Source organism: Triturus cristatus, chromosome 6, assembly GCF_964204655.1.
Source record: "Triturus cristatus chromosome 6, aTriCri1.1, whole genome shotgun sequence".
NCBI lineage: Eukaryota > Metazoa > Chordata > Amphibia > Caudata > Salamandridae > Triturus > Triturus cristatus.
In genome coordinates, this window is record NC_140589.1 from 1,083,623,207 (window position 1) to 1,083,637,001 (window position 13,795).

General features: G+C 41.7%; 1 protein-coding gene across 5 annotated transcripts in view; it reads left to right on the forward strand.

The window, feature by feature from the left end:
* PHF10 (PHD finger protein 10) overlaps positions 1 to 13,795 on the forward strand; it is a 963,279-nt gene that overhangs the window by 886,936 nt on the left and 62,548 nt on the right. For all 5 annotated transcript variants that reach the window (XM_085611960.1, XM_085611958.1, XM_085611959.1 and 2 more), the window contains exon 11: positions 3,256 to 3,444. In XM_085611960.1, the coding sequence (XP_085468086.1) occupies positions 3,256 to 3,444 (189 nt within the window). The remainder of the gene's footprint in view (positions 1 to 3,255; positions 3,445 to 13,795) is intronic.

The window sequence follows — 13,795 nt, forward strand, 5'->3', positions numbered from 1 at the left end:
AAATCTGTATATCAATTCAGATCATTTCCATATGATCACTCTTCAACAAGTGCTCCCACTACTGCAACAAGGCGTTTTCCTTACCACACTAGATCTCAAGGACGCCTACTTCCACATTCCCATACATCCTGCCCACAGGAAGTATTTAAGGTTTGTGGTGGACGGACAACACTACCAGTTTGCAGTCCTCCCATTCACAAAATGCCTAGCAGTAGTAGCAGCACATCTCAGACGACAACAAATCCATGTCTTCCCGTATCTAGACGACTGGCAATAAAAGCCAAGTCATTCAACAAGTGTGTCCTACACACTCACCAAACTATCAAAACTTTACACAACTTGAGATTCACAATAAACTATCCCAAATCTCACCTCCGACCTGCTCACATACATCAGTATCTGGGAGCCACAATAAACACCTATACAGCCCGAGCATTTCCCAATCCAGCCAGGATAGCAAATATGCAAGCTCTTATCTCAAAATTCCAAACCCAACACTCTCTTCCAGCAAGAGTGTTCATGCAACTCATAGGCATGATGGCGTCATGCATCTTCATTGTGCCTTATGCAAGACTTCAAATGCGTCCCTTGCAAGAATGTCTAGCACGTCAGTGAAACCAGGCTCACAGACAACTTACGGATCTGGTGTTGGTGGACAGCCGCACACATCGCTCTCTCAAATGGTGGAACATAACAAACCTCTCCAAAGGGCGGCCGTTCCTAGAGCCTCTTCCACAGATAGTGCTGACAACGGACACATCGCTCACGAGATGGGGAGCCCACCTCCTCGGCCACACCACTCAGGGCAAATGGACCACTCAACAAAAAATGCTCCATATCAATTACCTGGAGCTGCTAGCAGTGTTCCTAGCACTAAAATCATTCCAAATACATCTCCAAAACAAAACTGTCCTCATTCGGACAGACATGACAGCCGTGTATTACATACAGAAACAAGGAGGCACACATTCTCTCCAGCTGTCCCAGCTCGCACAGAACATTTGGAGATGGGCCATTCTCCAGAAAATATACCTACTTGCAGAACACCTTCCAGGGGTTCACAATCAGATTGCCGGTCTCTTAAGTCGACAGACTCAACAAATCCACGAATGGGAACTACATCCCCAAGTTCTAATACCCTTTTTCCAACAATGGGGCCAACCAGACATAGATCTGTTCGCCACACACGAAAACGCAAAATGCCCAACCTTCGCTGCCAGGTTTCCCCACCTGGAGTCAAAGGTCAATGCAATATGGATGAACTGGTCAGGCAGATTTGCGTACGCTTTTCCGCCTCTCCCACTCATTCCATTAGTGGTACGCAAGCTCAGGCAACAGTCTCTCAAACTGAACTTAGTAGCTCCCACATGGGCACGCCAACCTTGGTTCCCAACACTACTGGAACTCTCGCTAGTGCCCCACCAAAAACTGCATCTCTCCCCGTCCTTATTAACCCAGAACCGTGGAGAAATCAGACACCCAGATCCAGGTCAACTGAACCTGGAAATCTGGCTCCTAAATTCCTAGAGTTTGGTTATCTCAACCTACCACCAGACTGCATGAATATTATAAGGGAGGCCAAACGACCTACCACTAGAGCCTGCTACTCTGCAAAATGGAAAAGATTTGCCATTTACTGCACTAACAATCATATAAACCCACTGGATGCATCCATCCAGGACATCATTTTCTACCTGCTACACTTGCAAAGATGTAATTTGACATACTCATCCATACGTCTCCACCTAGCAGCGTTAGCAGCCTACTTACAAAATAGACAACACTTGTCACTCTTTAGAGTGCCTGCGATCAAAGCCTTCATGGAAGGACTAAAAAGAATTATTCCTCACAGATTACCACCCTCTCCAGTGTGGAATCTAAACATTGTTCTTACAAGACTCATGGGACCCCCATTTAAACCTCTGCATAAATACGAATTACAGTTCCTCACATGGAAAGTAGCTTTCCTTATCGCTATCACATCCCTCAGGAGGGTGAGTGAAATCCAGGCTTTAACCATACAAGAACCATTCTTACAATTACACCGTAACAAAGTGGTTCTTAGAACAAACCCGAAATTCCTTCCAAAAGTCATATCTCCGTTCCATCTTAACCAATCAGTAGAGCTACCAGTGTTCTTCCCAAATCCCGACTCGGTAGCTGAAAGAGCTCTTCATACCTTAGACGTCAAAAGAGCCCTTCTGTATTACATTGACAGAACCAAATCATTCCGCAAAACAAAACAATTGTTCGTTGCTTTCTCACCACCACATAAAGGCAACCCCATTTCCAAATCTGGGATAGCTAGGTGGATAGTTAAATGTATCCAAATATGCTACCACAAGGCTAAACGCACACTAACGGCTCCCCCTAGAGCGCATTCCACACGCAAAATAGGGGCTTCCATGGCATTCTTAGGAAACATTCCCTTAGAAGATATTTTTAAGGCAGCCACATGGTCTACAACACACACCTTCACTAAACACTATTGTGTTGACGTGCAAGCAAAGCAACAAGCTTCTGTAGGTCAAGCTGTCCTTAATACTCTATTTCAAACTGCTGCAACCGATACAGGTGACCACCGCTAGGGGAGATACTGCTATATAGTCTATCCTAAGTGTGTGATCTGCAGCTCATATGCCTCAAACGGAATATGCTACCTACCAGTATGCATCTGTTCTTGGCATGTAGAGCTGCAGAGCCACACACGCCCACCCACCTCCCCGGGACCTGTATCTGTTCTAGCATCGTCTTACTTAGACATCACACATGGACATCTCTCTCTTTTCTACAAACTCAATCATTTCCCATCATGGCGAAAAACAATCTGAGGATGGAGTCGATGCCCATGCGCATTGTCGTCCAAGGGAGGAGTCACTTTTCTCATGACCAAAGACTTCTTCCGAAGACAACAACAACCTGCAAGCATCCGAGCCCAACACCAGATGGCGATCTACTATCCTAAGTGTGTGGCTCTGCAGCTCTACATGCCAAGAACAGATGCATACTGGTAAGTAGCATATTCCTTATCAGTGTGGATTGCAATGTATTTGGCAATGTCCATTGCATGGTTTGCATTTTATTACTGACACACGTGATAGAGCTATCCAAGATGATGATGCAAGTTGTTAACTCAGAAATAAAAAAAGAGGTAAGGATTTGAACCTGTATAATAAAGAGTTTAAGTGCATATAGTAACCTGTAATAATTCAACCCCAAATAAAGTCTTGGTATTTTGTTTTAATTGTTTTGCAGGGCATCCTTCGTGTTTGGATATGTCTTCAGAACTTGTGTCTGTTATTAAAAAGTATCCTTGGCAATGTATGGAATGTAAAACATGCATCATATGTGGCCACCCTCATCATGAAGAAGAGATGATGTTCTGCGACAAGTGTGACCGTGGTTATCACACTTTCTGTGTGGGCCTTGGTGCTATTCCCTCAGGTAAAGGCTTCTCTACTTTTAAACCTTTCTCACTAGCATTCAAAAGTGACGTTTGGCTGCTGGTCCAATGGCTTGTTATTGTAATTGTAAATGGTATTTTTATAGCATTTACTACCCCCTGAAGAGGTGTAGAAGCACTTTGCAGCAAGTATCACGCTACTCTGAACCCAATATTAGTGGTTAATATTTAGTAGATTAGTAAAAGTTTTTTTTTCATTAGTTGTGTTAGTTTGTGTTCTTGAAATTCTTATGTGAAAATAGAGTTTAGAGGAGGGATAGGATGGTGCGGATGGATTTGAAAGGGAAAGTAGTAAGGAGGTGAAAATTTGAGTAGGATATTTGGGGGTTCATAGAAGTCAAAGGTTTGGGATCAGTCGGCGAGTGGAGGAATGGGACAAAGATTGAAAAGATTTAGCAAAAAACTGAAATTATTTTATACATTTATATATGCACATGACACTTGCTGAGTTTTACTGGCTGAAGAAAACATCTATCTATCTATCTATCTATCTATCTATATATATATATATATATATATATCTTACTCACCTGTTTGCCTCTTCATGCCGCCAGTGATCAAGAGCTCGAGGGAGCTCGAAACGCGTATGGCAAGCTGGAGTGCACGCAGCCTGATACAACGCTGCTGCTTGCGCAGTGATGTGCTCAACCCCTTTGTGTGTGGCCTTCTCTCAAGGACAACTTGTGGTTTTCATAAATATGCGGCTGGTCTGGCCGTGAGATGGCCCCAGCGCTACTTATGCGGGCCCTATGCGCTCATAACCATGAGTGCGTGTGGGACAAAGGGGGCCTCACCCGCTTGGAGACTTAGCAGCGGGAAAGCAGTGCTGACGACAGCATTCCTACCTTACGGGATTGACATTTTAAATGCAGAGGGAGCAGAATCCACTTGGTTACAGAACGAGCAAGTCCTTGAGGCAATATTTGGAACTAGATCGACCAGCATGCCTTGCACGCCTATATGGGCGGGACTTTGTATGTAATAAATCAGCTGTTCTTACTCACCTGTTTGCCTCTTCATGCCGCCAGTGATCAAGAGCTCGAGGGAGCTCGAAACGCGTAGGGCAAGCTGGAGTGCACGCAGCCTGATACAACGCTGCTGCTTGCGCAGTGATGTGCTCAACCCCTTTGTGTGTGGCCTTCTCTCAAGGACAACTTGTGGTTTTCATATATATATATATATATATATATATATATATATATCTCAGAGGAATCCAATCCAAGAAGAGAGGAAGCGGCATGCCAATTTATCAACGAGTGATTTAATAGTGAAAAAAACAACTTGTTTCAGCCGAGGCGGCATTTACCAAGTTTACTAACCAACTCCAGGAGAGCCGTTAAATGCAAGTGACGTCATGATAAACATAGAAGAAATCCTACAAAGTACAGCCTTCCTCTATCATGTGGCATAATGTAGACAATTACATTTTTTTGCAAATTTGAATACCACTCAAATTAAATTAAGATTAAGATCCCATGTTTATATCTTTTGCCAAAAGTTCATAAACATCCCTCCAAGGCACTGGGAAGACCAATTGCCTCCTCCAATGGAGGTCTTCTCGAGAATACATCCATCTTTTTAGATCATTTTCTAGCACCATACGTGACTGATTTAAGATCGTATTGCAAAGACAGCCCAGATTTTCTTAAAATAATCCATGATATCAAATGGGAGAAAGGTTTCTTAATGATTTATTTAGATGTGTGTTCTCTTTACACCTGTATAGACCAAGTGAAAGGTGTAGAAGCCTGCATGTACTATCTTCAGAGACAATCAATTGATATGTTTGACCACACAATAATGTTGAGATGAATGATGTTATATTGTCTGCAGAAGAACATTTTTCTGTTCAACAAAATACTATATAGACAAAAATCCGGTCGGGCAATGGGCACTTGCTTCGCCCCCAGCCTAGCGAACCTGTTCCTGGGCTGGTGGGAGGAGCAAGTGGTATGGACAGATACAAATGAGAAATAAACTGAACATGCACCTTTATGGCTGAGAAATAAACTGAACATGCACCTTTATGGCTAAGACGATGATCTTTTCGTCATCTGGGATGGTGGAAAGGATCTAGCCTTGGAGTTCATTAATTCACTGTCTGATAATAACTTGAATTTGAGTTTTACTCACACAATAAGTGATATTGCATGTGAATTTTTAGATATCGAAGTCACGGTACATAATAACAAGTTAATAACCAATCTTTTCAGACAGGACACTGCAGGCAACAGTACTTTGCACGCACGTAGCCATCACCCCACTTCCCTTCTAAGCAGTATCCCATATGTAGAACTGTTACGTGTTCACAGAAATTGCAGCACTGATGACGGCTACAAAAAGAAAGTAATAACATGAAACAAAGATTCAGAAAAAGAGGTTACTCTGATAAGATCTTGTCACCAGCTAGCAGTAAATTACAAAATGTTAAACAGACAGATGTCCTCATCGAAAAAAGAAAGACATCCTGGTAAAAACAATCAATCAATATTCCCCAAATGATTACCTCCTACAATGCAAGATCCAATAGTCTCAAAACCATCATGAAGAGACATTGGGGCCTCATCCAGGCAGACCCTATAATCGGCAAAAGTGTAGGTGATTCCCCCGTGGTAACCTATAAAAGACCAAGATCCCGTAAGGACAAATTGGTCCAAAGGTTTTATCCACCAGAACTATCTACCACTTGGTTAAAGGTAAAGGAAGGGTTTTCATAGGGGCAATTCCTACAAAGCATGTACATTTACTCTAAGCTTCAAAACCTTCAAGACGCATGATGGCAAAACTAGATCTATTTCAAAATTCATCACCTGTACCACGGAATATGTAATTTACCTGTTGGAATGTCCATGTGGTCTTAGATATATAGGAAGCACTAAATTACAATTAAAAAAACGCATCCTAGAACACCAAAGGGCAATAACCAACATGGACTTCAGCTATCCTGTAGCGAGACATTTCTGTAATTCCCACAGTAGCAACAATAAACTAGTCAAGTTTTGTGGGATCGACAGAGCAATGAAACATGTACGAGAAGGCGACAGGGTGAAACAGCTATGCATTCTCGAGTCTAGGTACATTATTGATCTTAATACCAGGATGCCATTTGGGTTGAACAGGGAGGAGGAACTGTCTACACACATAGGAACCTAATGTCCCATTTCTCTATGCTATTTCCACTTGCATTATTACATATTAGGACATTTGTCCTTTTTAACGTAACGTTTCCTCAATTATGATACTTTTTGCCTCTTGTTTCTTTTGATAAGGGTTTCCTTATCCTTTATTTTTACCTTTGGTTGCACATAGGACAAGTCAGGGGTAGTGGCGATCCATGCACACACTTATAGGGCAGTGACTCGTGATTGATATATGATCCAAATTGAATTCCATTATGAGAACCCAATAGTTTGTGTGCTGCAGTTTCAGATTTTTCACATCCTGTTTTGATATGTGAATTGGTGGATGCTATTGTTACAACAGGATGAATGGCACTCCATATGATCGCCCACCGTAGACATGTGTACTTTTCACCCATAAAACACTTTGGAAATGTTTATATATGCATTTTTCTCTTACCAACTCTCGAGCCGGGACAGGATTTGTTATACGTTATGGATATTGAGTGGACAATACCAATATGGGGTTTATTTACATGCTATTTTTACGCTATTTTCCTTTCTTTCTTCTTTGGTCGATGTTTATCAAGACAAATTGATTACATGCACTAGCATTGTATATTTTGGAATTTGGTGCAACCTTGAAACAATATTGCTTCTGGCAATGAATTTGTCCAATGGAGCAATATTTTTTCTATGTCTATGAGGCCATGTGACTATAATCGTTTTGAATGTAGAATTGCGGTTTAGTATGCACAATATTTCTGCATTTAAGAAGTAATACTATCAAAAATTATTTGACATGATGAATTTCTACTGTGTTCAGTAAATCACTTGCCGAAGATTAATTACGACATGTTGATTATTACGAGATCTGATGTTTAATGTTGAAGTGATTGTTTCTTTTGTAATTATGTTTTATTCTGTATTAATTTAGACAGTTTTTAATCTTAATTCAATTTGAGTGGTATTCAGATTTGCAAAAAATTGTAATTGTCCACATAATGCAACATGATAGAGGAAGGCTATACTTTGTAGGAATTCTTCTATGATTATCATGACGTCACTTGCATTTAACGGCTCTCCTGGAGTTGGTTGGTAAACTTGACAAAGGCCGCCTCGGCTGAAACACGTTGTTTTTTTCACTATTAAATCACTTGTTGATGAATTGGTGTGCCGCTTCCTCTCTTCTTAGATTGGATTCCTCTGACATTTGTGGCTGTCTGCCGCCACAGCTGGCACCGACACTAAAAGGCAGGCGTACGGCGTTGTGGCAGTTACATGGAACTTTAATATATATGTAATCTACCTCGCTTCTGGAGGGTCGGGTAAAACACTTTTCTTAGGAATACACGACCCAGGGGTTGCTTAGTGATTATTTTATTAGCCGCAATAGCCACAGACCTTATAGGGTTGGGAAAGATGTTGAATTAGAAAATAATATCGGGATTCTCTTGACGTGATTCTACATATAGTCCGGGCCAACAGGTAAGTCCGTGCTACTCTTGGCTTCTCGTCTTGCTCCTGAGGGCCACAGCTTCCGGGTCCTCTTCCTCTCAAAGGTACCGGAAAAAGAAATAAGAATAGACAGGGGTAAGGGTATGGGAAATCTGAAAGGTGGGTAAGGGGGAAGGTTAAGTGCACCCTTCACCGTCTCTACTGTGCCTTAGTGCAGGAAGAACTATGCTCCGTTACCCTTGGGTTCCCTTTAACCCTGCCCACCACCCCTTTACAAAGTGTAACAGCGTCTGTGCCACTTGCCTGAACCCACAACCCTCCTGGGCCGTGGGGTTGGGAGCCGCAGCCTCCTCTTTTCCTGGGTAAGGGCTGGACTCACTCGCATTGCTCCTGAAGCTGTTTCCTCTGGTGACGGATGGTTTCAAGACGTCCTCTCCGACCTCCAGCTCCCTGTCAGGATCCTCGACTCTGGTGTACTCCTCTGCAGACCCCTGTAACTCCGCCGCATTCTCTGGTCTCTGTCCATGCTCCGTGTTCACCAATCTCCAGTGCCCCGCCTTCCGCCCCTTTTCTGCCATCCTCCTCTCTTGCGGGTGTAGTGTTGCCTGCACTTCCGCTCGGGGAAATTGCGGCATCCATGTTGGGTTGGTCGTGTATATATATATATATATATATATATATATATTCACTTTATTCGGTTACTATACAGAGGAAACCATAAAAGCACAGTTCATATATCACACAATTAAGATTCCCAAAACAATTAAAAAACACAATTTTTAAAAGACATAATAGTACCAGATAATTTTAACAAAAGTTAAAATTTAACAAAAGTTAAAAAGTTATAGGTATCATATCACAATTGATTTACGAAATTTAAAAACATTAACAGAGGCAATAATACATTCATTGTCCAAGATTTGTAGTGCCAGAAATGCAGGGCGGCATTGTCGCAATCCTAATTTTTTTACACTGGCATAATCTATCTTTTCCTTGGGATAGAATAAAATTTGCAGAACAAAAATATATGTATAGATGACTGTGCAGAGACATCATCACATGGGTATTTACATAGTGTTCTAGACCAATCATTTAATTCGGGGAAACTTAAGGACCTGTGTAAAATATTCAGTCTAAAGCGTGTTAGCAAGAATCTCATAGTCTCCAGCGATTAACAGAATATACGGTTGTATAGTCACTGAGACCAGAGTAAGATGGTGAGCTTGGACCGTTGTTTTTTTCATTACAGTCATAATTCTAATTTTGTTCAAAAATCGCATACAGCTGCTATTAAGATCCTTTTTAGACACATTACACATAGTCTGGGGGTCATTATAATAGTCTTGATGGCCTAATTGAGATAAGAATGTTTTAACATATTGTAGCCATTTTATGTGTTTAACCCCATCTATCCCAAGAGCATCCTTCAATATGTGACAATTAAAAGCAGACTCATCTGTGGTCCATACCCTGTGCCACAGGAGAACGGGCTGAATCTTAATCCCATCCTCCAGGTATGGCATACCAAGTTCAGCTTGACAGATAAAGGTTTACGTAGTGTCCAGCACTGCCAGGAGGAACCTGAGAAACATGTTTTTCTGCCATCTAAAGTGAGTTTACATTGACGAATCCCCAGATTCCAGCTCCGTAGGTAGCAATCGCAACACATTTCGCCCTGAAAATGTGCAACAATTCTCCCGGTGAGCGTTTTCCTAGTCTTCTACTGAAATTTGATAGTGCCATCAATGATTTGCTAAACAAAAGCCTTCTGGCTTTAACTGCCAGAGTCCAAGTTCCTGATTGGTCAAATAAAATCCCTAAATAGGAAAAAAGTTTTAGTGCACTCTATTGCCTTAGTATTAATAAATATGGTATTGTTCTTTTTATTGGATCCATTCCCACAGTTAATTACAAACATTTTTGAACAGTTAATTGTAAGACCCAAATTGAACATAACATTTGTAAAAGAATTAACTACTCTTTGGAGACCGAGCGGCGTGCGAGCCATAAGGACCGCATCATCTGCATACAGGCGTGCAGGGTTAGGGTGAGCCGCTGCTATTGGTGAATCCCTGCACTCCTTGACCAGAGTGGTTTCTAGGCCGTTTATATACAATGTAAATAAAAACAGGGAAAGGACGCAGCCTTGCCTTACGCCTCTCATCACTCTGAAATTCTTAGTGCAGTCCCCGCCCAGCCCAAAACGCACCCTTGCCCCTGAATAAAGCTGCCTTAAAAAGGAGATTAGTAAAATATCTACACCCACCCCCTCTAAGATCAGCCATAGCTTTTCATGAATGACACAGTCAAATGCTGCCGTTAGGTCAACAAAAGTTAAAAACAACCTTTCCCTTTTCACTTTGGTATATTTATCTAGTAGAATATGTAGATTTAGTCCCTGATCAATTGTGCCCAGGCCCTTGCCAAGGCCATATTTTAAGTCGCTTATTATTGCTTGCTCCCCCGCCCAGGCCTGCAATCTTTCTAGGATCACTCTTCCTACAATCTTGACTATGGAATCCAGAAATTAAATTGGACGATAGCAAGCTGGAGTCACCATATATTTATATATATATATCTTCACAGAAAAAACCATAGGTTTCAGGGGTGTTATAGTTAGCTGGCAATTTCACTCGTACAAAACCATAGAAATTCCTCCGTTATAGTTAGTTCTGCTAACTATAACTCGTGCACCCGCAATGCACTGCTGATGATGTCACATATTGCATTATTCATGACATGGTCAGTGACATCACTGATGACATCTCAAATGACGTCACTGATGACATCATCCAGTGAATGTAGTTTAGTTTGAAATTTAAATATGTATTATATAAATATATATATATATATATATATATAATCTACTGGCGGTCGCCAGTAGACAGTTATAGTTAGGACCGAGTTTCCATAGGAAATCTGAAAATTCTATTTTGAATAACTTTGGCGCGGGTTGACGAATCCTCGCGAAATTTTCAAAACTAATGGGGCGCTCCGTTCAGCTCCTACCCTGAAAGTCTCGGGGTGATTCGTCAAGCAGGGGCCGAGAAAAAAGGGGGGTCCCAAAACGCGTTTTCCCCATGCATTTTTCCATAGGACCTTTAGTCGAAGGTACAGCCCGAACGGCTGAACAGAATTACTTGAAATTTGGCAGAGAGGTAGTCCTCAGGTCAGGGAAGTGCCTTTTGCAGGTCTGGTGTCAATCTGTTCAGTAGTTCCTGAGAAAATAGCATTTACAAGCATATAAATATCTATAAGCGCGCACCGTGCGCGCACTGTGCGAGCACCCTAACGTGCGCGAGCGTAATTCTGATTGGTGGTTACATGTTAGTCAACGTTCGAATCGGTCGAAATCAGGAAGTGTCGTCCGCCATTTTGTTTGTTTTCAGTGCGAGAGTGAAAAAGGAAGGTGGCGAACGTGAAAAGGGGGCAGAATAGAGAGTTCCTGACCCCCTAGCCTTTGTCAGGGGGTCCCTGAAGGACCCCAAAGGCAGAATTTTTTTAAAAACTTTTTTAAAAAAAAAAAATCGCGGGGGTGCGCGCCCCGTGCGCGCACGGTGAAAACCCCCCCAAAAAAGCATATTTTTAATACGTAGTTTATTGTAAAATAAATATATATAAAAAAAAAAAAATACACAAATAAATTAGCATTTAAAAAAACGTACAAATTCACTGAAAAAACCATAGGTTTCACACACGTTATAGTTATGAATTAACATTTAAAAAACCTTGCGAATTCACTTAAAAAACCATAGGTTTCACACATGTTATAGTTAGGTGGATATTTCACTCGTAAAAAACCAATGAAATTCCCCCGTTATAGTTAGTTCAGATAACTATAACTCGCGCGACCGCCACTCTATCACAAGGATGATGTCACCAGTGATGTCATGAGTGATGCCACTGACCATGTCATGAGTGATGTAATATGTGATGTCATGAGCAGTGGATTGCAGGCGCGCGAGTTATAGTTATCTGAACTAACTATAACGGGGGAATTTCATTGGTTTTTTACGAGTGAAATATCCACCTAGCTATAACGTGTGAAACCTATGGTTTTTTAAGTGAATATATATATATATATATATATATATATATATTACCTACTGGCGGTCGCCAGTAGGTAGTTATAGTTAGGACCCTGTTTCCATAGGAAATCCGCAACATTCTATTTTGAATAACTTTGGCGCCGGTCGACGAATCCTCGCGAATTTCTCAAAATAGGTGGGGCGCTACGCTCCGCTCCTACCCTGAAAGTCTCGGGGGGATTCGTCAAGCGGGGGCTGAGATAAAAGGGGGGTCCCAAAACGCGTTTTTCCCATGCATTTTTCCATAGGACCTTTAGACAGGGCTACAGCCCGAACGGCTGAACAGAATTACTAGAAATTTGGCAGAGAGGTAGTCCTCAGGTCAAGGAAGTGCCTTTTGTAGGTTTGGTGTAAATCTGTTCAGTAGATTCTGAGAAAATAGCCTTTAAATCAATATATATATCTGAGCCAGCTTACGGTACGCTTACCGTAAGCTTACCGTACGCGTACGGTGGCGTGCGCGAGCGCGATTCTGATTGGCTGTTACATCTAAGTAAACATTCGAATCGGTCGAAACCAGGAAGCGGCGGCCGCCATTTTCTCTCTCGCACTCTGAGGGGGGGGCTGTAAACAAAGGCAAAAAACATATAAAGGGGCTGTTTAGACAGCGCCCATGCACATAGCCATGTTAGTTGAGTCCTCAAAGATCCCCCAAGGCCAAAAACGGTAAGTTTTTATTTTTTGAAAATTTCGCCGATTACGCTTACCGTACGCGTACGGTGCGCTTACGCTAAAAATGTTAATAAAAAAAAAAAACCACTCTCTGTGCATGGCATATTATTGTCATCACTTACAAATTAAATTTAACAGATTACCTATCACAAGGAAGCGCATAATATGTCCTCCATGTGCGCACGGTGCGTAACGTGGGCACGCGGTGCGCGTAGCGCACTGCGTGCCCACCTTGCGTGTACGGCACTAACTGCGTAAAGTGGGCGCGCGGTGCGCGAAGCGCACCGCGTGCTCACTGTGCGCGCACGGTGCGCGAAGCGCACCGTGCGCGCACGGAACGAACTGCGTTAAGTGGGCGTGCACGCCACGAATGGCGTAAAGTAACTTAGCATTTAAAAAACCGTACAAATTCACTGAAAAAACCATAGGTTTCACACACGTTATAGTTAGGAATTAGCATTTAAAAAACCTTGCAAATTCACTGAAAAAACCATAGGTTTCAGACATGTTAAAGTTAGCGGAAATTTTACTGATAAAAAAACCAATGAAATTCCCCCGTTATAGTTAGTGCAGGCAACTATAACTCACGCGACCGCAATCTTCTGCTGATGACATATGTGTCTTTATGAAAAAAAAAATATTTGTAATATATGTATAGCTAAAAATTTATGGAAGAAGACATGGGCAAATAAGTGTCTAAATACAGTATTAGCATCAGCAGAGGATTGCGGTCGCGTGAGTTATAGTTGCCTGCACTAACTATAACGGGGGAATTTCATTGGTTTTTTTATCAGTAAAATTTCCGCTAACTTTAACATGTCTGAAACCTATGGTTTTTTCAGTGAATATATATATATATATATACCAATCTGTATTGAAGATTGGGCGGATATATAACTGTCTGGATGGAGGATTTAGTAACTGTCTGTTTAAGTCAGTAATTAAGTGTCTCACTTAATACATGGATTAGTAACTAAACTATGTGAATGTGTGCA